At 38.0% G+C, this 26,749-nt stretch overlaps 4 protein-coding genes across 8 annotated transcripts; 2 read left to right on the top strand and 2 right to left on the bottom strand.

Moving 5' to 3' along the window:
• The first annotated feature begins 2,699 nt into the window (after positions 1 to 2,699).
• On the top strand, positions 2,700 to 3,837 carry LOC142975106 (uncharacterized). Its single transcript, XM_076117787.1, has 2 exons — positions 2,700 to 2,789; positions 3,155 to 3,837. Exons 1-2 carry the CDS (start codon positions 2,708 to 2,710, stop codon positions 3,679 to 3,681), a joined length of 609 nt encoding a protein of 202 aa, XP_075973902.1. The 5' UTR covers positions 2,700 to 2,707; the 3' UTR covers positions 3,682 to 3,837.
• A 635-nt stretch (positions 3,838 to 4,472) lies between these two features.
• B9d1 (B9 domain-containing protein 1) lies at positions 4,473 to 5,858 on the bottom strand. 2 transcript variants are annotated; one of them, XM_076117220.1, is made up of 3 exons: positions 5,510 to 5,858; positions 5,151 to 5,300; positions 4,473 to 4,682 (listed from the first exon to the last, which is right to left on the bottom strand). In XM_076117220.1, exons 1-3 carry the CDS (start codon positions 5,757 to 5,759, stop codon positions 4,564 to 4,566), a joined length of 519 nt encoding a protein of 172 aa, XP_075973335.1. In that variant the 5' UTR covers positions 5,760 to 5,858; the 3' UTR covers positions 4,473 to 4,563. The 2 variants fall into 2 exon arrangements, with proteins under 2 accessions (XP_075973335.1, XP_075973334.1); XM_076117219.1 differs by having other exon boundaries at positions 5,070 to 5,300.
• A 300-nt stretch (positions 5,859 to 6,158) lies between these two features.
• On the top strand, positions 6,159 to 16,581 carry LOC142974632 (uncharacterized). Of its 3 annotated transcripts, XM_076117078.1 has the most exons (8): positions 6,159 to 6,303; positions 6,570 to 6,792; positions 9,970 to 10,104; positions 12,558 to 12,673; positions 12,859 to 12,938; positions 13,015 to 14,459; positions 14,591 to 14,877; positions 14,959 to 16,581. In XM_076117078.1, the coding sequence occupies exons 2-8, from the start codon at positions 6,718 to 6,720 to the stop codon at positions 15,260 to 15,262; spliced, it is 2,442 nt and encodes an 813-aa protein (XP_075973193.1). In that variant the 5' UTR covers positions 6,159 to 6,303; positions 6,570 to 6,717; the 3' UTR covers positions 15,263 to 16,581. The 3 variants fall into 3 exon arrangements, with proteins under 3 accessions (XP_075973193.1, XP_075973195.1, XP_075973194.1); XM_076117080.1 differs by having other exon boundaries at positions 6,178 to 6,792; positions 12,576 to 12,673; XM_076117079.1 differs by having other exon boundaries at positions 6,180 to 6,789.
• A 118-nt stretch (positions 16,582 to 16,699) lies between these two features.
• On the bottom strand, positions 16,700 to 26,625 carry LOC142974634 (diphthine methyltransferase). Of its 2 annotated transcripts, XM_076117082.1 has the most exons (6): positions 26,382 to 26,625; positions 26,005 to 26,198; positions 18,745 to 18,884; positions 17,891 to 18,346; positions 17,337 to 17,472; positions 16,700 to 17,021 (listed from the first exon to the last, which is right to left on the bottom strand). In XM_076117082.1, exons 2-6 carry the CDS (start codon positions 26,190 to 26,192, stop codon positions 16,709 to 16,711), a joined length of 1,233 nt encoding a protein of 410 aa, XP_075973197.1. In that variant the 5' UTR covers positions 26,193 to 26,198; positions 26,382 to 26,625; the 3' UTR covers positions 16,700 to 16,708. The 2 variants fall into 2 exon arrangements, with proteins under 2 accessions (XP_075973197.1, XP_075973196.1); XM_076117081.1 differs by lacking the exon at positions 26,005 to 26,198 and having other exon boundaries at positions 26,382 to 26,620.
• Between the last annotated feature and the right edge of the window lie 124 nt (positions 26,626 to 26,749).

A 26,749-nucleotide genomic window follows, 5' to 3' on the forward strand; every position in this document is an offset into this window, starting at 1 on the left:
GTGCGAAGAAAGGCAAAACCATTTAATCATTTTCGTCATGGAATATGTCCCAACAACTTCAGCGTTAAGTCAGACCATTGACTTGAGAGGTTGAATGATAATAACGTGAGTAGTCACTACTACCTTTAGTTTCAGGTAGGTAAGCGTCTTACGTGTTGAATTGCCAAGTGTTTGTTATAAGAACTGCTATGACGCGAGAGATAACATGCTGTTAGGTGGCTGTTTAGAAGCTACGTAAGGACTTGCTAAGTATTCAGGACGGAAGGGCATAACCATCATCCATACTAATATTATAAATGCGAAAGTAACTCTGTCTGTCTGTCTGCTACTCAATCACGTCTAAACTACTGAACCAATTTGCATGAAATTTGGTATGGAGATATTTTGATACCCGAGAAAGGACATAGGCAACTTTTTACCCCGGGAAAATGACGCATTTCCCGGGAAAATTCAGAAAATTCAACGATGTCGCAAAAAATCAATATTATAATGACATTGAATTAACAAAATTCCGTTGCCATGGCAACTGTTTTAATGGCGGATATGCCTTAGTGCGACTTCGTTAAACTAAGAGATTTATATAATTTTGAGAATATTTTTGTGAAAAAATGCATATTTTATATCATCACGCTGTGACCAATAGGAGCAGAGTAGGTAACAGTAAAAAGTGTTACAAAAACATGGAAAATTCTGACCCATTCTCTCTTATGTGACGCAAGCGAAGTTGCGCGGGTCAGCTAGTGATATAATAAATTAAACCCATTACGGTCCCACTGCTGGGCAAGGGTCTCCTTCCGTAATGAGGGAGGGGTTAGGCCTTGAGTCCACCACGCTGGCCAATTACGTTGGGGACTTTGCATACCTTCAAGAACTGTTCTAAAGAACTCTCAGGCATGCAAGGTTTCATCACGATTCACGATGTTTTCCTTCACTGTTGGAACAAGTGATAATTATTTATAATACACACATAACGTCGAAAAGTCATTGACGATTCAGGAGGAGACCGTTGCCCCAGCAGCGGTAAAGTATTAGGTTAAAAACATACAAAGTTTAAGTATAGTAGGTACTATAGGTAAATATGGAAAGGAAGAAGGAAAGAAAACAGCTTTTGCATTGAATAATCATTTTAATGTGATTCATAATCTCCATGAGGTTTTCCCTCTGCAGTTGCATATGCGTGTAATTGATATTAAGTAATGAACTGGTTTGATGGTAGGTACAAATCCTACGCATATTAATTTTCTTTTCTAGGAAGGTGTGAGATGAGTCGACGACTCTTAGGAAGGAAAGAAATGAGATTTACCTGTAATAGTTCTAAGTACCTACTTCCTTTTCATATTGGGAATAGCCTTGAAAACTTTACCTAAGCGGATAAATATACATAAAAGAAAAGAATTTACTACACGAAGTCTACTTTTCCCGATTTTTCGTGTTGACAAAATCAGAATTTGCATTTACTGCTACACATAAGTCTTCTCAGCAGACAGGCAATGATTTATGAGAGAGTGGATATAAGAATTTTATTGCTTACCTACTCAGTAAACTTCATCAATTTCTTAGTTCAGTGACTGTATCATCAATATGAATACTTATTTGCTTTTCAATGTCTTCCCCGAATTCGAAACCCAAATATCTTTAACGAGCATATTCCAGATAAATTTCACAAAGACCATCTATTCCTCAAATACTTACTTCCTCAATCAGTGGTCTATTCAACACCAAAATAGTTTTTAATTTTTTTCGAACCAGTTGTTCCTGAGATGCGTCATTCAAACTTACTCTTCAGTTTTATATAATTTGTATAGATTTCTATTATGTTACAAACACTACAGATAAACCAAAAGTAAGTTCTACGTGCTGCGACACACGCTACGCCTTCCTCCATCAAATAGTTTGAGGAAAACACGTAATGTGCTGGATACTATGACGCAAGCCACTCTCGTGGGCCTGTCCCCGACGTGAGTACTGTTTCATACTTGTTTGTTTGTTTGTGGTCAAGCCGGAAGGACTCCTGAGCTTGTATATAACCAGTTGACTACCTAACCCTTACTTTTGCGTATAACTAATTAGAAACATACTTCGCGCCTGCTTGAAGGTGAAGGTGTAAGCAAAGGTGTATCTATTACAGCAAAGTTTCGCCATTCACAATGATAATTTAGTGTAGTAGAGGGCGAGCCTATTGAATTTAACCCAAGACCTCATTATCAAGTTCAAAAACAATGTTTAAGTCGCTAAATATATATGAGCTTAGCCTTTCTTCCAACTATGTTGGAGACGGCTTCCAGTCTCACCGGTTGTAGGTGAATAACAGCAATTTACATGGAGCACCTGTTGATTGGACCTCCACAACCCAGTTACCTGGGTTATAACACGATACTCATTGGTAAGACCAGTTGTCAAACTTTCAAGCTTCTTACTCCTGGTAACGACTGTCAGAGGTCTTCGAAAAAGATGGCCGGGGTTCATAATTTAACTTGTCTTCCGAAACAAGGAGGAACTTGATATGTATAAGATGGTCACCCATCCACAGAACAACCTTAAGCTTAACCTCAGATCGAACCGTGTAGCTAGTTAGCCAAAAGCTAAAACTTAGCTGAAATTTTCCATAAGAATACTACTACAGCATTATTACTTTTCTACAGTTTTAATTACGTTTGTTTAATGGATTTTACTTACATATTAAGGTAATAAACATTCAATTAACAACATGTGTTTGTTATCAATATTTCGCAGTTCCCAGTTATGTATGGAGCATGGTAACATGTTCATACAACTCACTACATTATTATGTAAGTTTCATATACAAATATTTAAAAGCATACGATAATTTATGGAGAACAATATTCAGATTTGTGGACAAATTTAAAACGCAATATCCACCGCTGATATTAACTAACACAATCATAGTATTTATGATCTAAGTAGATATCTATAAGGTTTTAAACCGACAAACTTATTTCAAATTAGCTAGCTCATATTTTACTTAATTTCACCTCCTTTGGGGTGGTTATCCAAAAATCTCTTTAAGTGCTCCTCTACACTTCCAAAGGAATCTTCATACCAAATTTTAACTTTACACCTACGCTCAATAGTTTCGGCTGTGCGTTGTCCGTCAGTCAGTCCCTTATATTGATTGACGTATGTTTTATTGCAGGTGCAATACAAATGTTAACCAACGAATGTAGATGCATGAAATTCGTCGATCTGCCATCAGATTCCGACTACCCTGATGCCAGATCCAATAAACTATCAAAAAATGCAGAACACTACTCAAAAGATACTAAAATCAACCGTAGATTCTTTACTGAAGTCAAAAACTACCGAAGACAAAACCCAATGGAAATGGCATTGAAACAAAAAGTGGCAGTTCTTGTAGCACAGAGTATACACGACACGATCATTGCTATGGAATCTGTCCAAGAGTTAAAAGACCGCCTTCGAGTAGAGGCACCTTACAGAATAGGCTTTCTGTTCAGTATTGTAAAGAAAACTAGGGCGACTATGAACGAATTGTTTGACATGACTGTGCAGTACAAGGACGATTGGAAAGCACTAGAAGCTTCGAAAGTATTCGAAATGGTAATCAAAAACAACGTGGATATGACGAACTACGTTAAGCAACTTGTAGAAACGCATAGAAAATATAGAAATGATACAGTTGGAAGAGGCGGAGCCGTTTGACGGAGGATCTTCACTTTTCATCTTAATATTTTATTTAAGTCTAGGTTCTTTTTTTAATAAAATTGTTGGGTTGTTGATGGTGGCTGGTGTATGCTTATTGCCCCGTTTTGGAATCAACTCTCATAAAAAGTAATAAATAATAACCCCCTTATAATATCTTCCTAACAGGGGTAGTCTAAGGAGGTATATTCCCGGTGTCCACCCCCTGCTTGTCCACCCCGGGTGGACAGAGACACAAATCTTTTAAAAAGTTCTCGGTGGCCACCCCTGGGGAACAGTGAGAATTAATTTTAAATTATTCCCGCTGGCCACCCCGGGTGGACAAAGACACTAGTTTCATATTACTACTCTCGATGTTCACCGCCGGTGGACAAAGCCACTGCTTAAATAAACATTCTCAATGTCCACGCTTGCTGGAATTGGATGTAAATAAATATAACAAAATTAATTAAGTAGGTACATAGTTTATTGATGATTAACTTTACACCCAATTCCAGCAAGCGTTTAAAAAAGATTTGTGTCTCTGTCCACCCGGGGTGGACAAGCAGGGGGTGGACACCGGGAATATACCGATTACCGTCTAAGGATACTGGTTTCAGGGTCCTTGAAATAAATATATGAAAAAATTATCAGCGCCTCTAGCGTATTTCTTAAGAACCATTTTTATTTTTCAAGCTATTTTGTATAACCTTCCTCTTGGGAAGCATAAATTAACTTAAACTACTATTCCACTTAGTCTAGACCTTTAAGATTTTTTTAAACAAATCGTTTTTTCAATAAAAATCGAGATATTCTTAAATAAATTATTATTAAGTACCTTAAGTATACTGAGATTCTCATTAACAAATGTTCTTAAAAACTTATTATTATTTTAATATTTTATCAGGTATCAGCAACAAATTTGATTGCAGGTGGTTGGTTGTCATAACCAAGTTTTCTTAAATCTTTAGACACCATATTTAATGAAACTGTCACACTTCCATAAGACTCTGTTCTGAGTACTGAAAATAAAAGAAAATTATCATCAATTACTAATGTTTGTAAAAGAGTATGTAAACAAACTAATATTTTATAAAGAATAATATATTATATGATTTTGATGAAACCTTGCACTCCTAAAAAATATTTAACAATTTCTAAAGGGCATGCAACAACATCCCCAACCCGCTCCTGACCACACTGGTGACTCCAGGCCTAATCCCTCCCCCAGTTGGTAGGAGCTTAGAGCCCAAAGCCCCTTGCCATGGTACAGTAACAGGTAAAAAAAATTAAGTATACATTTTGTACCAGGGTTGAGAAAGTAAACTCTTTTTACCCTTTTTCTATATTATTTAAGTAAACAAACTTAAATAAACCACTTGTAACTAATGCCTTAGTTAAATACTAACGATAATTATCTTTGCCAATAGCCAGCATCTTTGGGTCAGCTAACTCAGGGTACCTGCCAGTAAGCCATGCCAGCCACTCACCAAGAACAGTTGCTGCTCTAGGTCTGATCAGAGGAGCAAATGAAGGCATCACATGGCCTGTGGTAGGAGGCATTAGAAATAAAGAATAGCCTCTCAAGGCATTTCCTGTGAGTGTGTTCTGTGCTCTTACTGTGATTAGTAACTGTGGCCCTGAAAAAAATATCTTGTTGAATTTAGTTGCATTGCTTTAAAGGAAATTAATGGATTTGTAGAAACAACTTCCTATAAAAAAATCAATAAATTGAGGATTATAGTGGGAAAATGCACAGTTATCAATGTATATTTGTTTATATTTAATATAAAAATATGACGAAAAGATTTATAAATTTCTCTTTTCGTTTATTGGACTAGACACTTACAACCTGATACATTAGTGCTGCTAAACACCATTTCTATGGGCAAATTGAAGACTACACGTTCAGGATCGACTCCAGAACGTGCCATTTGACTAGTTCCCGAAGTTAAACCCGACATAGGGTTCCAATCAGGACCCCAGACGGCCTCATAGTGGACATATAATTGATCATCAAATACACCGCCTGGAAAAGTAACATATTCAATCTGGCCGCTGAAACACACCAGGAATTTAGTTATCTCACTGTCTTTCATTGAGTTTTTATATTGTGCTGTCTACAATATAATTTATTGCAATAAATAAATCGACAATAATGTGACAGATATTACGTGACAATCTGACAATCACTGGGTGTCGAGCAAAACAAAACATTTCGTTACTATAGCAACGGCAAGCATAACATTACCAGCGTAAAAAAACACGCATATAAAATGCTAATCGCAAACAGTTTCGATGAAAATATTTTGTGGTTGCTATTGTAACAATGAAAATCTTTTATATTGCAGAGGTCCAGTTATAACATGAAAGCTTCAGTTACAACTGAAAGCTATATTTTTAAGCTTTTTATCAAAATATTTTTTTTATACGCACGCGGTGTTTTTTGTGTACCAGAGACTAAAGAGAACATGCTTCCGTTCCACTGCTTTACCGACATCTTTTCAAAAGTTTGACACAAGATGGCGCTGTATGTGCTTTCAAAATCCCAATCGGCCACCATTGTGAAGGCGAACCTATTGAATACTTTGAGGATTTTTACATTTTTGTGATCGCAATCAGCGAAATATTAAGTTTTATTTGGTAAGATACAGTGTCCAGTATTTAGGCAATCGAATCAAAACTATAAATAGTGCTTCAAGTGCTTAATTCCGAAACCTAAATGCGTTCAAAATGTCACGCGAAGTGAGCATCAAATTTGTGAACACCATACCATGCACTAAATAATCTTAGTTTTCTTTCTAATAAGTGTACGTTAACAGTGAAAGTGTTTAGTTTCGTGCTGGGAATACATGTGACATACTATGAATAGTTGAAAAATTTAACGTGCGCTGATGAAAACGTTTCAGAAGTATCTGTACACGTCGTAAGGGAGCGCAGTTACGCGGGCGAAGGCTTCAAACTTGCCGGCATCATTATGGTGGACTGAGGGAGTGTTTGTTGACGGACTGGTGTTGAATACGTGTTGTAAACAGTGCCGCGAGGGTGCCGCGCAGAATGTCGGGCGGCTCTCAGCACAACCCCAATGGTCGACAGTCGCAGCTGGGCTCAGGATGGAGCCCCCTGCAGGTGGTGCTTATTATTCATACTATTGTTGATCACTAACTAACCTATATGAATTTCGTAACATCCTGTCGGAAATGTTTAATTTGCATGCTGCATACACGAAACTCGTCGTAAGTCTTAACATTCTGGTCAAACATATTACAAAAACATTATTAACATTTAAATAATGTAATATCCTTTGTGTGCGTCTGTTTGATAGCATGTATGTATCAGTTAATCATATACCAATCAGCTGTTTGCATTGACACACTTGCTTGGCTGACACATATAATGGCATTTTGCTATCAAATTAGATATGGCACAGATAACTAAATGTTTTTGTTGTTATTTACTTTATATAAACAACTGGTTTTAACAGTAGTTTATTGTCTGTTATGATAATAATAATAGTATAACAATGAATGACCAAAGTAGTATTTATTTGGGTAAACCTAAATTTGTATATGGCAAGGTTTTTATGTAACTTTTTTATAGGGAATTTGTTTCAGGCACTGGAATTCTTTGAGAACTGACCTAAATTATAGTAAGACTATAATAATTACTATAATATATTTATGATAATAAAAACAAATGACAATTTTATTGATGTCAGCATAATTACCAGTAATAAAAACTATTAACAATTAGATACAAAATAGAAATTGTTTATGAATAATAGATAAAGAAGTTTGTTTGTATATTAATTGCTAAATATGATGCAATTATAAGTTAATTAATTGATAGTGTATAGACAGCTGTTCATTTTATTTGTAAATTAAACAACAACTTTGTTTAAAGGATACAATCAATATGATCTGGAATTTTCTTTTTAGTTAGTGTGGTTAATAATAAAAGAAAAAGTAAGTTAGACATAGCTAAGATAAATCATAGATTTTCACTTTTTATTTTCTTTTTTCAGCACATAATTATCTTCTGTATGTACCTAGACCTTAATTATCTGGATATCATTAAAATTTAATCTTTTGACTATCATAACATGTCAAAGTTAAAATAATGTATTGAATTTTAAAATGTTGTTCAAATGTTCATACAAAATGTAATTGTTTTAGCAGTTTCATTGAGAGTGCCATGTGTTTTGTTTGAATTCACCAGATGTTGACTTCAGTTATAAATACACTAATTATGTAAAGTATAGTATACAAGCTTTTTGTAGTTAATTTTAATATACCTCTTTGTACTATCATGTGGGTAAATAAATGGGTGACTCCACCTTTTATGAAAAGACTTAAATGTAATACCAAGTTTTATTCTTTGGTTTCTAAATCATGCAATTCCCATAGGGGTAGGCCACTATGGGAATAAGGCATGATTTTATCTATTTCATATGTATGTAAGGATTGTGTTTACTATGTGTGACGGGTTTAGATCCTACATTAGTCATAGATTTTCTCAAAAATGATTGATGGTTGGAAAAGTTTGGTTTGAGTAGTCTTTAATTAAGATTCTTTTGTACCATCTTGCAGGATTGCATAGGAATTTCAGTAAAAGAAGAATGCTGTATTTAAGTTGCTTTTGTCTACTTATTTGAGTATTTGAATAAGACTGAGGAAAATAATAGTAAAATGAGCTCCTGTTGATTTTGATAAACTTAAATGTTTTTGTAGATAGTATTTAGCCTAAAGCTTCCTTCCTCTCAATCCTAAATACTTATTATTTTTCATACTGGCAAAAAATTCAATGCTCTAATTTGTATTGCATTTTATAAAACCTAGCAATTTGTGCCATACTTCTGCTAATTTAGTGAATGTATGCAATAGGTGTCTTCAAAATCTGATAATCACTATTAATTTTACCTTGGACTAAAATCATGGGTCAATGAACTCTTAATGATGTAAAAGTGTGCTATCATGTTAATGAGATGTCCTTACTCAAACAATTTTAGTATGCATGCAGTCACTTTTGATATTACTTTTATTATCAAATGTGATCAACATCTTAAATTTTGTAGTGTTTTTTTTTATTAGCCTGTTTCTATGCTCCACTATTGAGCAAAGGCCTCTCCTTACTTACCAAAACTTTTTTATTTATAGTACATGTAAAAGATTGCCACATCACTACATGGTATAAAACAAAGACTCTTTCTATGCTTAGATCTTTGCAACATATTTTGATGGGTATTAATAGAGTAATTCAAGGAAGCACTTGAATAACTTGGTCTTTTAAAAAAACCTTTATTGTGAACATTGAAATTTATTTTGTTTGTAAAATATCTGTTTTATAATAAAATAAATATTTTTTTGTATTGCTACAACTGCTCTACATAAGTCATAGTTTGATAGCTTTAACAGAAGTTATTCTTATATATTATACTACTAGAATAGGGTTAAACCTCAAAAAAAACAATGCTATTGAATCTATAGATAAACTACCGCTAAATGTACTCAGAAACCGGGGGTAATACATGAACTCCTCATTTATTAATTGTATATCAAAAGTCATTTTATGTACTATATATTCTAGTCTAATTTATACTAAAAATGTTAACAACAAACTGTCATTATGTGATTCTCTACAGATTTATTATAAGTATAGATGAATGAAGGTCATTTCAGCACTCACTGTCCTGCTTACTACATTACTGACAAACAGGATGTTATTATTAAGTAATCAGCTTCAATGCTTAAATTATTAATTTCTTAACATGTCCTCTTAATTATTTATGCAAACATATTATCTTGACATTTTTGAAAAATCTTGAAAGCATTTAATAATTTTAGTATTAAGATATGGTTTATTATGTTCAATCATTGCAGAAAAATGTATATGTGAATGGAATATTTAATGTAAAAGTATGTTTGAATAACTTTAGTCTTTAAAGTACTAAAATTCTTTATTTCTACAATGGAGATGTAATTGGAAACTATTGACAAATATTACAAATTGTAACATTACTTATAAACTAATTTGCTAAATTGCAAGAAAAACTGCAACAACATTGTTTGAAGTATTGCTTACTAAGTAACACTGCAGTTTATAACTATTGCATGCAAAATCATTACTGTTTAGACTTCCACTACTGTAAAAACTGCTGCATTTCATAATTCTTTCATTTTAATTTTATAATGCGACGGGTCTTTTACGATTATACTTATTTGTTAACTCGACGTTTCGATCGTATTACATCGTCTGTTCTTTTTAATGTGTAGTCATGTCCCAGTAAAGTACACCTCGTGTGATATCCAGTTGCAGGTTGCGAACCTGCTGGCTCGCGCGCCGCAAGCGCATATGGCCTCGGACCGCGGCGTCACGTGGCACACACCGACGCCTCCACCCCACCTCTACCACGTACCGGCGCCTTCGCCCCCGGACCCGCTTCAGGTACGGATTACACTTTTTACTGTTGAGTTTTTGGGACACTTCTGTAGATATTATGGAGATGGATAAAAGTTTGACGGCTTGTAGCAAATGTTAGATAAAATATTTACTTAACAACACGCCTGCTTTATCTGAAGGTGTAAGCAGAAATGTATAATCCATCCGCATTTCGCTGTTTACAAGTATTAGTCCCATGTAATAGGCGTTGATTGATATAATGACAGCAAATGTAATAGGAAATCAAGAAAAGCTATAAGACTGCTGAAAGACATCTAGTAGAAAGAAAAGTAGCCTTCTGCTTTTGACGATGTGTAAGTTTTGTGGTTAGGATGGGCAACACGCGGCTCCCATGGAGCATGAAGTCAAATATTACAAATTGAGAACCTGTGATGTAACTTTGTATTCGTGAAAATTCTTTAGAACGGTTCTTGAATGTATGCAAAGTCCCCAACCCGCCCTTAGTCGCGGGGCCTTAGGCCACACCTCTCACTTATTACGGGAGTAAACCCTTGCCTTGCAGTGGGACATCAGTGGGTTAAATTTATTATTTATATGATAAACCTACATTCTAGATCGTAGGTTGCCTACAGTGCCTTGTGTAAATATTTTAAAAGTATCGTCATTTAATTATGGGAAAGAAACGATCGATTTGTTGTATATTTCACCTGTTGGTATTGAAACGCTTTAATTACTAACTGCCTTACATTTTAATTGTTCAAGACGATTCTACTGTTAGTTTAGTTGTTAGTTTTGTTACTTTAACAAAATAATAATACGATTAGATTATGTAACTTATTTGCGAAAAATATTGACAAAGTTTCGAATGTATGTAACATACAGGAAGCTGGTAATTTAGGGTTAATGTACATAATTACAAAATAAGCTGATATTAAAAATTGCAATTTAGGAAGAGTCAAATTGCTTAGTATCGAAAATTTGTTTAGTCTTGTTGATGAATGGTCTTTATACGCAATAAATTCGAAAAATGTTTTTGTTATTTGTTTTGAATGAAGTCACGGCAAATTAATTATAAATAACACATTTTAATACGAAAATAAAAGTATTCTGGGCCATAGTTGTAGAATTTTCTAGAAACGTCTTTATCTTACATTTTCGAGTCATTTCCGTCACGCCTCCTTCTAAGTTGAAAGCTTGTATAATAACTGTTTTCTTACGTTTTCCACTTGTTCAAACAATACTAATTAGTTATGCCACACCCATACGTCTAATATTTTTGTATGAAACACAAACAAACAAGATACAAAAATATTCTTTACGAGTGAAGAGCTGCAATTTGCTTGAAATTCAGAAATAATAAAATATTTCTAATAAATTCAAATTCAAATTTTAATATAATTAAATCCGAATGTTAAGGGTTTTTTTAAGGAGGAAATTAGTTAATATAATTTAAAAGAACTTAATTGATATAACCCAACCTGCACTTGATAAGCATGGTAGACTCAAGGCCTTAACCCTCCCTTATTACCGGAGGAGACTCTTGCCCAACAATGGGACAGTGATGAGCTACTTTTATTTTATTTTAAACAACATAAAGTTACCTTATGCTCGATAGATGGCGTTGGAATAAAAAATCTCGCTATGTTTAGTTACGCGACAGGATAATTATAAAAGGTTTGGAGGGGTGTAAATAAAATGGCGAGCTCTGAAGTATATTTTTATTTCTACGCAACGCGTGCTCAAGGGAATTTAGGACCGAATAGTACAAACTGTACCTAGTAATAACAATCATACAAATACATGGGTATGGGTTAAAAATTCTTCGATCTAATTCCAGCCAATTCAAACTTAGGTGACAATTGGTGGTAAATTGTATCGAAAGACGAAAAAACAATAATTATTTAGTTAAGATCTTTAGTTAAGTGTTGTAAATACTGTATATTGCTTCATTTCACGAACAACACCAAATCATTCACATTCATATGATACTGTACATAAAGCATTTACAGGCAGATCCAAGATTCTGTTACGATGACAAATGGCTACGAAATACTCATACCTTTTATATTTTTGGTATCTAACGGTGAAGGACAACATCGTTATTAAACCTTGCATACCTATTACCTAAAAATTGTTTGTCACATTTTTTTACGGTATGAAACAAAAAGTCCCCTACTTGCACTTGGCCAGCGTAGTAGACTAAAGACCTATGTTAATTTCTATAGCGCGGAAATACCCATCCAGGAACACAGCACCATAAAAATTAATACAGAGGAACAAATCCTTATTATGGTTTACACGCTACAAATCAAACGTTTGTGGACGTGCTAAAGTTAATCGTGCCAATGCCCGAATCGAGAAATTGCTTTCTTTTTAAAGTCGGTTAAAAAATCGTGGATCTGCCTTATCATAGTTGATATAACACACAATCATGACATCACATTATCACGATACTAACTGCGATGTATATTAACATGCCTTACCGATCACTATCGTAGGGTCTGTTGCAATTGCAGGCGTTGAAGACCGGCTCCAACTCCGTGTTCAGGCACACGGCCACCCCGCCAGAATTGTACAGACACACACCCACGCCGCCTGACAAACATCACATGAGGTGAGTACGAATAATAGAACCGATCTATTTACTTTCATTTACGTGAATAAAGTACAAGGATTTGTTTAATCTAGCTAACTGTTCTTTTAAATAGATAGAGCTCTTGTAATTTTTGCAGGTGTATTCTGTTTGATGTTTAACTATTATTTTCACGATGGACTTAGTGACATCTGTTATGTTTTCAGACACACACCGTCACCGGGAGACATGAAGACACCAACGTTACCACCTGTAGACTTGTACCAACACCTAGCGCCCAGTAGAGGTAAGCACACGTCCGATAGATTGCTTTGCTGACAACAAATGCAGTAGTATTATCATAGACGTTCTCCTCCCCACAGATAAGTTACGCACAGACGACCTGCTCGCGTACGCGCGCGTAGGCGTCGACCTGTCGATCGGCGGGCCCCGCGCGTCCAACGGCGCCGCCACGTCGCCGGCCCCGCCCCCCGCCACGCCCCCCGGCGCCGCCCCCTCGCTGTCGGTGCGCGACGCGCCCACCATCAACAGCCTCATCGCCCGCGCGGCGCCGCGCCACGCGCACGCGCGCGTGGACGCGCTGCTGGAGCGCCTCGTGCCCGCGCCCGCCTCGCCGCACTCCGTCATCGTGCACCCGCGCGCCGCGCCCACGCCCTCGCCGCCCGACTCCAACGAGGACTCGGCCGACTCCTGCGGCGCGCCGCCCGGCTCCAAGCGCAAGCGCAAGCCCGAGCGCACCGTGCGCGTGCCCGCGCCGCCGCCGCCCGCGCCCGCGCCCGCACCCACCCCGCCCGCGCCCGTCGCCAGCGAGCCTGCGCGCAGCCCCGCCCCGCCGCCGGCCGCCCCCGCGCCGCCGTCTGCTGTGGCCCCACGCGTGTCCCCGCCGCCCCCGGAGGTCGGCGACACGAAGCCCCCGCCGCCGTTAGAGAACGGCGACGCGAGTCACGCGAAGACGAACGGTCCGGAGGAGCGACCGCAGTCCCCGCGCCCCGACCAGCCGCACGCGCGAAGAAAAACGCGCTCGGGCTCCGCGGAGACGATAGCGGACATCGCGGCGATGATAGCCGACACGGACCACGCGCCCGCCGTGCCGCTGCTGCCGGCGCCGGAGCCCCCTGTTGCGCTCTCGGTGGACAAACTGCGCAGCGTGCTGGCGAGCCCCGACGAGCCCCGCGCCGAGCCGCGGGCCGAAACCAGGGTCGAACCTCGCGTCGAGCCGCCCGGAACCGGCGAACCGGCGCCGGTCGTCGCCCCGGTAGCCCCCGCTCCGGCGGCGGTCACCCCTCCGGTGGCGGCCCCTCCGACGCCTCCCGCCCCTCCCCCGGCACCGGCGGCCGCTCCGCGTCGCCGGAGCGCCCGCACCTCCAACCCCGAAGCCCCCAACGTTCCGGTGGAATCACCGTCGGAAGCGAAACCCGCCGAACCAGAAGCTGGCGAAGCGAGTACGGCCGAACCGGCCGCCGCGAGTTTCGTGGAAGTAGAGAATCAGTTGGAGAAAATGTTCGCCGGCATAGAGGAGGAGCCACCGGCCGAGCCCGCACCGCCCGCGGACGCGGCGCAATCCGGCGACTCCGCCGCTGCAGGCGCTGGAGCCGCGGGCCGCAAGCGCCGACGTTCGGCCCCTGCTAGGCCCGAGCGCCGGGCGCCGCGGGGCCTGGCCTCCATAGACACGCCGCGCAAGAAACAGCAAAAGAAGAAGCAGGACGCCAGACGTCCGCGCAAGGGACCACGAGAAATTTCCGTTAAGGACGCCTACGACTCCGGCAGCAACGCTAGTTCCGGCAAGTCGCGGGGACCTTATATACAGGTGATTGCGATGTTTATCAACTTTTATAATTATAATTATTGATAACTGAATTTTTTAAGTATATCGTGCGATGTGCGTTGGACTTTATAAGAAAGCTACCAGTTTGGCTTAATAAAAATGTGTCTTTTTAGATTCGAGGGCCACGCGACTCCCCGCTCTCGGTGAGCGTGATGAACAACTCGACGGGCGAGGAGGAGGACTCGGGCTCGCGGCGCAAGCACGGCGAAGAGTTCCGCAACGGAGTGCGGGGCGTGCGCGGCGTGCGGGGACTGCACGCCAGCACGCTGGGGCTGCGCTACGACGCGACCACGCCGGACGCCACCTGGCTCTGCGCCTTCTGCCAGCGCGGGCCGCACGCCGCCTCGCTCGGGGATCTCTTCGGACCCTACCAGCTGGACACCGACTGCGAGGAGTTCAGGTACGCACCCCGACGAGAGGCGGGCGAAGCGCCCCGTTCGAGGAACGGTTCGATCGAAACTAACGCTGACGTTCCCCGCAGAGCCCTCGACGAGGCGACGCGGCGGCGCTACTGCTCGGACGTGACGGGCGCGGCCGACGAGGTGTGGTTCCACGAGGCGTGCGGCGTGTGGGCGCCCGGGCTCGTGGCGGCCGGCGCGCGGCTGTGGGGGTTGGCGGCCGCCGTGTGGGGCGCGCGCGCCGCGCGCTGCGCCGACTGCGGGGCGGCGGGCGCGGCGCTGGCGTGCGGCGCCCGCGCCTGCCGCGCGCGCGCCCACCTGCCGTGCGCGCGCGCCTGGAGCCTGCGGGACGACTTCCGCGCGCTGTGCCCCGCGCACGCCGTGTAACCCGCGCCTAGCTTACGTGTACATATAGCGTTACCTGTAAATATCTGTTGTGCGCGTCGAGCCCGCGCCGCCGTACGCGGGGCGCGTGTCGAATCTCGCCCCGTCTCTGTCGTCTGGATACACGATGCGTCGTTACGTTCGGTCCGGGGAGCGCGCGGTCGTCGCGGGCCGGGGTCGGCGCGACGATTCCTCGCGGTTCGCGCGATCATGTAACGATGCAGTGATATTTTAAAGTAATAAAGTGGACCTTGGATGTAATGAGTATATTTTTTATGTAAAAAAAGTATATAAATAAATAAAAACAACTGTTTAGTTGCCATTTATAGTATCAAAAACTAGTCTAAATAAATAGTGTCTTGTGATTTAAATAAAAAATATATAAAAATCGTTTGGGGTCTATTAAAATTTACATTTTTAGCTTGGTAAAGGAATATGTATATGTGGATACTGCATTGTTATCGGTGGATAAATAAATAAATGATACACGATCGTGTGTAGCGCTCTTATACTTAATGGTTATTTATACCGAAAACTTACGCTTACATTATTTGAACGTGGCCCTTCAAATGTTTTGTACGATCTACATTATTATGTTCTAATGACAATCAAATCGACGCTTAACAGTGTTCAAGATAAATATTTACTCGTTTTTAGAATAGTGTTGTATTTCTAATGTTTTTTTATTCGACAATAATATTAGTATATGTCGACGCACATCCCTAGCGAGGCGAGTTCGCCGCGTTAATTTCTGTTATGTCGCCTGTCCAGAATCACAATGTACTACGAGATATTAATATATAAAGATAGAATGAATTTACCGTCACTGCCATATATATGAAGGCGACAGTTGTTATGAGCACGCGTCGCGCGGGTGTGCGTGGAACAAGTTCTGTACAAATATAATTTGTAACAAGTTGAAGGAGGTGCAATCATTGAACTCGTACAATCGTTTGGAGCGCGCACGTATAAGGGTACCATAAGGGGGCACTTTTCGTTTGCCTGACGAGCACCATGCTACGACGAGTTGGTAACGTACTTTAATTCCAGTGAATAGAAAAATAGACTTTATTTAGAAAATGTTAAGGTACAAATTTATAGTAGGGAGAATCAGGCCAGTTTAGTGTTTTTAAAAATTTATTCGGACATTGAATGAGTGGCACGACCGAGATCAGCATCCCAAAGCCTTTCAATTGTAAATGGTGTAAGTTTTTTTTTATCACTTACGGCAAATTATTACTTTATTAAGTATGTAATTGTTATAAATTATATTTATCATGACATTATAAGCAAATTGAAATACAACATGTTTAAAATGAGAATTTGGCTATTATTTATTGTTATTACATAATTTATAACCTCAAAAAAGATTTATTACTTGCTACCCTCATTCATTCAATTTTTTATGACCCATTTCAACAAAAATCAAAACAATAATCATTCAACAATTTATTCAAACTTTATTTCACTTAAATGCATGTTACAATCATAGAAAGAGCAGGTAGCGACCAAGGACACTTCTTTATCCCATTTCCAATCAGCACCATACGCTATACTGTCATGTTCCAAGTATTCACTAAGGATCTCCATATTCTGGTCTTGTACATTTAGAATACGGAACCCGCCGTACATGCAAGCGGCTAGAACTGTCTGAGACTTGTATGGATGCCACTTCAAACGCCACACTCCGCCGTTAACGTTGATTTCATTGAGACAAGATTTTAGCTTCCGTGTGTCCCAGATGCGCACGTTTTCGTCGTAACTGTAAAGAAAATTATAAGAATAGAACTATACTTTTTAAGGCAAAGTTTATAACTAAAAACAACAACTTTAACACGATAGTTTTAAATTTCGAGTCCTAAGTTTTTCTTGCATATTAGCGCGATGCTGTTCAGTCGTTAATATCTAGTCCCGAGAGTTTGACATTTAAAATGAACTTCAGAGATGGTTCCTTTGATACCCGCTAGAAGCGCTGATTAGATTTTCCTACAAAATAATTCGATAGCTAGCCGATTGTTTGTAATCGATAATGGTATAGAATCGCGCAACAGAGATAGTGCGCATGTTACTTATTTACCTGCCAGTAAGCAGTTGATGTTCTTCATCGATATGCTTTCTAATGGCTGTAACTCCTGCGTCATGGCTCTTGTTGACTGCAGTAGCGACGTCATTAATACGAACATCATAGCTTTTAAACATACAGTCATCGCCACCTTAAATATGAAGTAACATTAGATAAGTACCACTGTACCAGTCATTATGTTAAGATTTTTATAAATAAATCTATCTTCTGCCCGCGACTTCGCCGCATGAAGATTACCCGGCGTAAAAGTATCATAATGTGTTAAGCCAGGTCATCTGTGTACTAAACTTCATCCAAATCCGTCCAGAAGCTTTTTTGTGGAGGAGTAACAAACATATGTTCATCCAAGCATTTTAACAAACTTTCACAATTATAATATTAGTAGAATGTACGTTTTAAGATTTAGAAACTTACAAACCTTGTAGATGATCTGGCGGTCTTGCCATTACTTTGGCTATCAACGGTTGATCTACAGAGCTCTTAAACGACAGTCAATTATGAAGTAGGTACCTATTACATAAGATGACTTTAATTTAAAACACAGTTACCTGAATAAAACACATCCGGATTCCAATAATTGAATGCCCCAATCCAAGCTTCAAAACCGTGGCTTTTCCATTTACCAACGGCCTTTATCCCCTCTTCTATGGCTAAAATATGTACGCAGCCAGCGGAATCACTGACCACTAACCTCGGATTCTCTGAAGTCAATTTATTTGTTGACCAATCAACGGAGAGTGCTAAGACATCCTCCCCAATAACATGTTCTAACCATAAACTCAATTCGTAAGTTGCATTTTCATTTTTTAACTTATAAAGTTGCAAAGTCCCAACTGAAGTGACTATAGCTAAAATAGGACTATCTTCAATATTATGGCAGCACCATTTCTGATCTAGAATCCCTGCTGTGTTGATGGTCTGAATGGGTGATAGTTCGGTTGTTGCATTGTCGACCACGAATAAATATATCTTGCCAAGTCTTGTCTGTTTCGTTTTGATTTCATCTGAAACGTGAAAAAAATGAACGTGATACTCCAGCGGTTGTCAGTGCAGCTGCTCACCATAGATTCAGGACTAGGTACTTAGTATCCTTATCAATAGAGATTAATGTTATCTGGTCTCTGCCTACCCCTATGCGAAGAAGGCGTGATTTCATGTATATAGGTAGTGATTAGTATAAAATAGAAAAGAACCTAGTTTCAAAACTTACACTGAACCACCAACCAGGAAATAATAACCTCCGCTAGGGATAGTAGGTTCAAGATTGAAAAAGCCTCAATAATATGACACACTCTCATTAGGCGTCCGCTATAGATCTATAGGTCCGCTATTTTAATAGTTTTTCGGTGGAGCAGAAAATAAAATCAACAGTAGAAAAAAAACGAAAATCATATGTGTTTACCCTGCGTCTTCTCAAGCTGGTAAGTCCCGCAAACAAGCACGTTACGGTATGAGTCTACTGGGCACCATTCCACGGAGTCAGCGCTGTATCCCGTATCCCATCTTAACTTGTTCTCCCATACGGCGGCCATGACAGTGGCTCTAAGGAGAAGGACAAAACACTGCATAATTTATTCCCGTTAAGAAATGAGGGTACTTACTGAGGCGCCCTCTAGGGGCTAATTTTACGATAAGCAAATGTAACAGTTTTACCAATAGAACAAGTCTTTGGAATAATAAACTGGCATAACCGTCCGTTTTTAAAAACTAAAGTACGATGTGTAGGGTATGTGGATCTTATAACTGAATTAAATAATACAAAAAAAATGCACCGGCCTATGTATCAGTCATGCAAGGAAAAAATGTTAAGGTGAAAAACAAACTCCAAGATTACTATTTTAAACCCATTTATTGTAATAAAAATATGCCCATACATGAAATAATTAACACTATCAAGATACGACGAATCTCATAAACATCGTCCACACACTTTACATGTAATAATTTGCTAAAATTTGTACTGAATTATGGTTCGCCACTTACATATTACGTTGGGACACGAAGAAGTACAATACAGGACTGTCCCAAAATCACTTTTTATTTTTGTACAAGATGCGTGATTTTTTAAATAAAAGTTTTTGTCTGACATATATTGAGTTAAGAGTTCATGTTGCTCTTCAGCCGGTTTCAATAACCTACTGTTGTGTGGTTTAGATCTACTACAGTTTAGTTTGTTTAGGTATTGCTGTTATGTTAAAAAACTACCGTTGTAGCCTATCAACTAAACTGAAGTAATTCCACGGCATAACTATCTGATGACAAATATCTAATCTAGCATTTGCAAATCAAATATTTAATTGTGTAAATATTTTAAAGTATACTTTTGTCTGTTTAAATTAAAATATTTAGTTAAGAAAAAATCACGCATCCTCCATTACAGAATAACATTATAATTTATAAAATAACGAGCACAACAACTCGACACCAGAATCTATTTGTATAATATAATTATAATCTCATTTTGATCTAACGTTTCTATCACTTTATTTCGTATCATATTGAATAGGGAATCCTACGCAAAGCTCGGAGTAGAGGGCGCCACTAGCACATGGGGTAAACAAACTGCTATGATGAGCTTTGTCATATGTAAACGTATGAAGGGTTGTCAAATACTTTTGTTTACTGTTTGCGCTGGTGCTGCACTCTCACGCCAGAACTTTGCCGTATAAAGAAACGCGTGTATTGCGTCGGAGTCGAAACTTACGGGTTGTAAGATTTTGTTGCTTTGTATCTAAATATATGTGACTCAAAGGCGACTGACTGACATAGTGATTATCAACGCACAACCGAAACCACAGGACGAATCAGGCTGAAATTTGGCATGCAGGTAGATATTATGGCTCAGGCATCCGCTAAGGATTTTGATCAATTCAACCCCAAAGGGATAAAAGTGTGTGGGGAAGTTGGTAAGAAAATTCTGTCCTAAGTCACAAACCACGCAGACGAAATCGCGGGCAAAGGCTAGTTAATTGATATACTGATCCATCCAGTGCACGTAGTTAAATAGAAATTAAAACAACAAATCCTTAGTTTGTAAGTTCCGATCCGACGCAGAGAACGCGTAACTTTACTACCTATTATTGTAAGACCTGGTATACATAGATATGTAAATAACTTCTCATGTTCTATTTTCGTTTGTAGTATACTTATTTGGTTAAAAATATAACTATAAATACATATATTTGTGTTAAAAAACATGTCTAGTTTAACTACAGAGTATACAGTTAATTACGATCGTATACAATATCATTTATATTGTCGTTGATACACCCTTAGCATAGTCACGATAATTTATTGTTCGAAAACGCCGATTCAAAGATATTTTTTAAAGATTTTTACACATTTTATTGGTTAATTACCATAATGTTCAAATACTTTTAAACTTTACCCAAGAAGGATTGATGTCAGACAGGCGACTGGTTGTAAAAACATCAGCCTGATCCCTCGACATGATGGCAGCCGGGGGACGAGTGTGGCAACCCCACAATCTTAAACTTAAGTTTCTACTGACCAGCCAACATGAATAAAAAGGCTAAAACATGTAACATTTCAATGAACTATCAGGAATATTATCGTTAAAACGCGTTATTATTTTATCTCATTAATTATTCGTGTCAAAAACGACACCCACAAGATGTTATCTTCGTAACCATACTAAGGGACTTTTTAAGTCTAAAAATTAAATATGCATGTATAATTATGCCCATGAGCTTTTGTTACAATTTAGAGACAATTCTGCATCGTGAACTGAATATAACAATAAAGAGGAACATTTAAATAGAGCAAAATTGAGTTACATTTAAAAACTGTGTTTATGTACAGCCGGTATGAATCTCTCTCGAATTATAATCTGTATAAGAACTCAATATAGAGCCATGTTTCATTAGTTCATTCTATAAAACAAATTGTCGCTTATACTTTTGACGGCCTCCGTGGCGTAGTGGTTAAGGTGGTCACCACGCCACTACCATTGCGTCGCGAGGTCGTGGGTTCGATAACCACACGAAACAATTATTTGTCCTATTCACAAGTAGTTGTTTCGGGTCCGGTTGTCCCTTGTGTCCGTTTTTTGTATGTATGTTTGTAAAAGTTCTCGGGACACAAGAGCAATTCTTAGAGCGGGAGTTGTCTTTAAAAAAATAAAATACAATCTTTCGATACCGACTGTACATAAAACACAAATAATCTGAGCAAAGATGAAACTATCTAGAACAATACAGACATGAAAAATTACAGAAAAAATACATAATTATAAAAAATATCAATAAAAATGGACTCGAAGGGAGGGGTTACATTTAAAATTTAACATTTATTTACGTAAGTACATTATTTATTAATGGTAACTTATTTAATATGAGTTAAAACCTACTTCGTAAATTCTTCTTATCTCTAGTTATTCTAAGAAGTATACTTTGACGGCAGTTGGACCGAATTTTACTATAATTTGAACATCGGGCACAGACGAGCACGAAACTGTTTTATTTGTTTATTATTATACTAACTTCGGTGGTACTTTAAGAGTATATTGATGGTATTATCCTTTGAATATGAAAAAATATTTTATACAATTTGCCAAAACCACTGTTTAAGGAAACTCCCACTTTCGTATTGTACAAGATATAGCTTGTAAATGTGACAAAACAAAAGAGACCAAGTCAGAAACAATCTGAATACTTACTATAGTCCGACAACAAGTCATGGACTGAACTGTATCAAAAGGAGCATAGTCAGCATAAGCCTACATCAGTGTGATTCCAAATTCAGAATGTTGTATAACTCCGCTCGCCTCGAACCTTGCATTCACAGCTAGCCACTAAGTTGTTGGACTATATAAACGAGTTGCATTCAGAAATTCTTTGTCAAGACAATAACCAGGTATTTCGTAATTTAAAATTGTATGGAAATTGTTAAAAACATATTTCAAAGGATAAATACGCTTTTGTTCGGAGACCTCTAAATATTGAAAGCTCGTTTGTGAACCCTATTGAACTATTGTCGTTGGAGGGCAGCTATAACTAAAATATATACAACTTATATATAAAACCGTGACGATAATGAAACAATGAGCACATTCCTTATATACTATGACCTAATCTAACGTGAGGTCACTAACAGCCAGAGTAGATAGTATGTAGGTGGTATATAATCAATGGCCGGTGAATATTAGCTCTAGCACGAAAGATTTGCAAAAACAGAATTCGATACCAATTTGTATAGGATAAGCGCCCTAATGTTGGTAGCACGAAATATTTCTGTATACTTTAGAATCAACAACTTTTGTCAGTTTCACAGTACATCGAACGAAAAGTCTTAATTCAACAGTAGGTACGAACTACGAATCAATGATTTGACATGCGGCAATGCAATGTTCCTTTTGAATTTTCACTTTTTTGGTAGTTGTTCGTGCTCGAGCTACGGTAGTTGCTAGTTTTGCTGTAGTCAATGGTTCGTGAAAAGGAAACTTCGTAAAATATATTTAAGATGTTTTTATGACTTTCTCTATTCTATATTGACACTGGCAGGTAATATCGGATGCATACCTTATATTCTAGTACGAAAGTTGAACCGATATTTTATAACGGATAGAATTATGATAGGGAACAAACGAAATTTCAACGAGTTTTCGTTTTCGTTTACTATAGTAAGACCTCTGACCAATCATGAGCTTATTCCAACGGTTGTATATACCACCTACATCTACCTACTTCTAGACTTGATCTTGGGTTAAACTATATGACTACAAATAAACAAGCCTTAAATAATATCAACATAAATATCGCCAGACAATCAAAGAGTTCGTATTAATAATATATTCAAAATAGTTATAATATTCCGATTAAGTTTATTTTGTTTATTATCCGTGAACTTGTGGCGTTACTAGTCTATGGTATTGTTACTTTAGTTCAAAAATCATTAAGGTAATAGACAAAAGTCTACATCTTTTTTTTTATTATGCTTGATAAATGCATTGTATATAATTGTTTCTCGCTCTCTCCTTACTGCCATAACTATGAATATTTGTTATATAGCTAAAGCCGGGTAAAGTTTAGCTGGGTATATAAATACGTAGACCAGTAGCGCCCCAAGCGTACAAAACTGGAACTAACACAGTTCCGTCAAGCGACACAGTCTAACTATAAGACAATGTTAACATTAAAAATATTAATATTTTGTTTGTGTATGAGGTAGTTGTTCACAATAAATGTTGCGATCACAGCCTGTTTCGTTCAGGACATTCTGTTCATTACCGTTTAAGACTCACTAGTGCTGGGTTACAATGGTTAGAGGCAGACAATGTACACGAAACAACATTTTGTAAAATTTTATGTTCCATGAAAAATAATTTGGTGTTTTAATTTGAGCAAGAACTATATAGAAATGATGTTAATAACACAAAATAAGCATACTTAGTATATGAATCAATCGAATCTAGATTATTATGAGAAAAGGCGGTATATTTCTTTCATTATTTTCTGTAGTGATTCTACCAAGCCAGTTCCTAAAAAGTGACAGTAACTATAAGTAAAAACCTATCAGAATTCCATCTGATTAGCTAATACTTGCCCATTGGTAAAACTGGATCTAGATAAGTAAACTTTACTATGTAACAAGAAACATTGTGATTGCAGTAACATTGTCATATTGTTTATGCAATAGTCACCTACTAACCATTGAACCTATCAATATTGTATTCTCAACTGCCAAACTTACATTACCACTTATTACTATCAAATCAAATGTTTTGCTTCAATAAATAAACTGTTACAAAATGATATCTTTGGAATCAGAGGCAGCCATATTGGAAACATAATAAATAACTTTTTAAAACGGCTAGACACATGTTCGGGCCAGCATGGTCAGTTTGCCAGTATTTATGGAACAACAAAACCGACTCATTTCACCGTTCAATCATCACGATTCGATTTTCATTCAAACGCGAAGCGGCATCTACATATATTCGATATTACCGCCCGTCTAGGCCTATTGTATTCATGCTGGCCCAAATATGTGTGAAGCATGCCTTAGTTGTTTTTTGCTTGTTTTCAAAACAGCCACATTATCAAATGATGTATTGCTCTCTTCTTCATAAGATAAAAAAAAGAGAATAAAAATATACTTAGTTTTTTTAGGACATTTTTGGGTTGTTAGAATGTTTTTTTTAGGCTGTCTCTGTAATTTTTTTCTTGCTTTATACCAATCGCATACATTTTTATATGGGTTCATAACTTTAAACTAAATTCTCTTAAATTTATGTCTAAGTACCCTGAATTATTTAATTCTAATAAATTAGATGTTTAATACACTGCTGGATTTAATACCCTCCTTTAATAAAAACATATGAGCAATTCAGTAAAACGTTATTGCAATACTTAATTATTTGATTGCTTTGTCAAAAGAGATTTGTCTTTTAAAATCTATTGATAAAATACTTAATAAATAGGGATAGAAATAAATACATTACCCTCTTTGTAATCGTCGTGTGGTCGTGTAATAATGTCTATCCTTTTAATATGTAACAGCTCATAGATATTGCTGTTGTTAAGGAAATTCTATTGTCTATACAAGAGAAGCCTTAAACCCAGCAGCATTCCTACACTTGCAAGAGAACATTAATTTAAAAACTTCTACAATTACTAAATCATAAAAATATCCAATCACAAACACCTTTACTTATTAGACATTTCATAAACAATCTAATTGCCATACGTGTGAGTAAAATCAATGTAATTTTGCAGCTTATAAGTAAAGGGCACAAAAGAGGTTTTAGCTCAACAGCCAACACCATAGAGTTTCTATACCTGTTGTGAGATTCTCTTTTTAAACTTATTGAGCAATAACAGGGTAGTTATTTTTTCACAACTGTCCAGATGCAAAAAGCATTGGCAGAAATGAAAAACACTAACATGTCTTACAAAAAAACATATTATCAATATTTTGCGATAAAATGAAATCTTATATCAATATGTGGTACAAAATATCTGTTATTCATTTTTCAACAGTTATAAAACCCATAGACATTGGCTGTATAATCATGATCAATTGATCAAAAAGTATTGCATAGGTCTCTATGATCTAGTCATAGATATTTTGTACATTAAATTGGGCATTGTGTCATTGATTTGATGCAAGTTCTGTGGCCTTCTTTTATTATTTACTGTTATATTGTTTCATCATACAACATAGTTTATTATGTATAGAAGATTTTAGTAAACAATGCCTTCTTTATTAAGACATATTTTAGGTAAAAACCTCCATATTCTGTGTTAACTCCACAGAAAGATTATCATATAATTCAGGTTTATAGTTTTGTATACTTAGAGTTGACTCAGGTTTTGTTCATTTTTGTACTAAATCAAATGTTGCCTTAGTTATATGATGAAACAAAACAACTATAATTCAAAACATTCAGTTTTCAGTTTTTCTTCTCACTTCATTCCATTCCATGCCATGACTTGAGGTACACTAAAAATTGACTGTGACATTTCCTTGATAACAAACTTACTGTCGTGCAGACCTCTCAGTTTCAATAAGACATTCCCTCACCAGGATGCGAGCATGAATGATTCCACGCTTGAGGCGTTCAGCAGAGCTGCGGCTACCAGAGTAGCTTGGCCGGACTTCCTTACCCATCTCCTCAATGACTGCGAGCAGCTGAGCGTACTTGGACATGCCGTTGTCTTTATCCTTGCCGACAGACGACGGCGACGTAGCAGGAACTGTAGATATAGTTGCCTGACTGTTACTGCCGTGATTCAAGTCTTTATGAATATTCTTCCCACTCATAGGGATCGCCGTCACGGTGACGTCACTCAACTTCGACTCTACGGCCTGGATATCCATCGCTTCCATCGCGCTCTGAAACAGTTAGTGCCATTTTAGCAAAACAAAGGAAACCGACACTATACATCAACAAAACGAAACTTACCGATCTTAAAACTAACAGATACACGTTTTCACGAGCAAAAGCACGAACCGTACGCCCGACACGAGTGATAAGTGATAAATTCTACAATAAATTATGTGCTATATAGGACATACCTAATCCGATCACCTTCGGCCCTCGAAGAAAACGGACGTTACTTTCGTCTATTCGTTACACTTATAGCAGTCGTGCCGAAATATCTTGGAATGTAATAAGTTTTCCGTAAATGCAAATGACTTTAGTAAATAAAACCCGTATTTTATGAATTTATTGTAAATAACAAACAAGTCCACAAATTACCACATTGACAATAAAGATCTTTTTTTATTTTGAGTTCCTAGTCTAAGACATTCGACTATTCAGCCTATTAAAAAGTACCGGTTTAAGTAAAAAGCTATTAAATATAGTGAGTTAGCACCTAGACAAGCTTTAAAAACCAATTTAAAAAATATACAATTTCATCGCCTAACAAAATTTTACTATT

The sequence above is a fragment of the Anticarsia gemmatalis genome, chromosome 8 (genome assembly GCF_050436995.1).
Source record: "Anticarsia gemmatalis isolate Benzon Research Colony breed Stoneville strain chromosome 8, ilAntGemm2 primary, whole genome shotgun sequence".
NCBI classification, from domain to species: Eukaryota; Metazoa; Arthropoda; class Insecta; order Lepidoptera; family Erebidae; genus Anticarsia; species Anticarsia gemmatalis.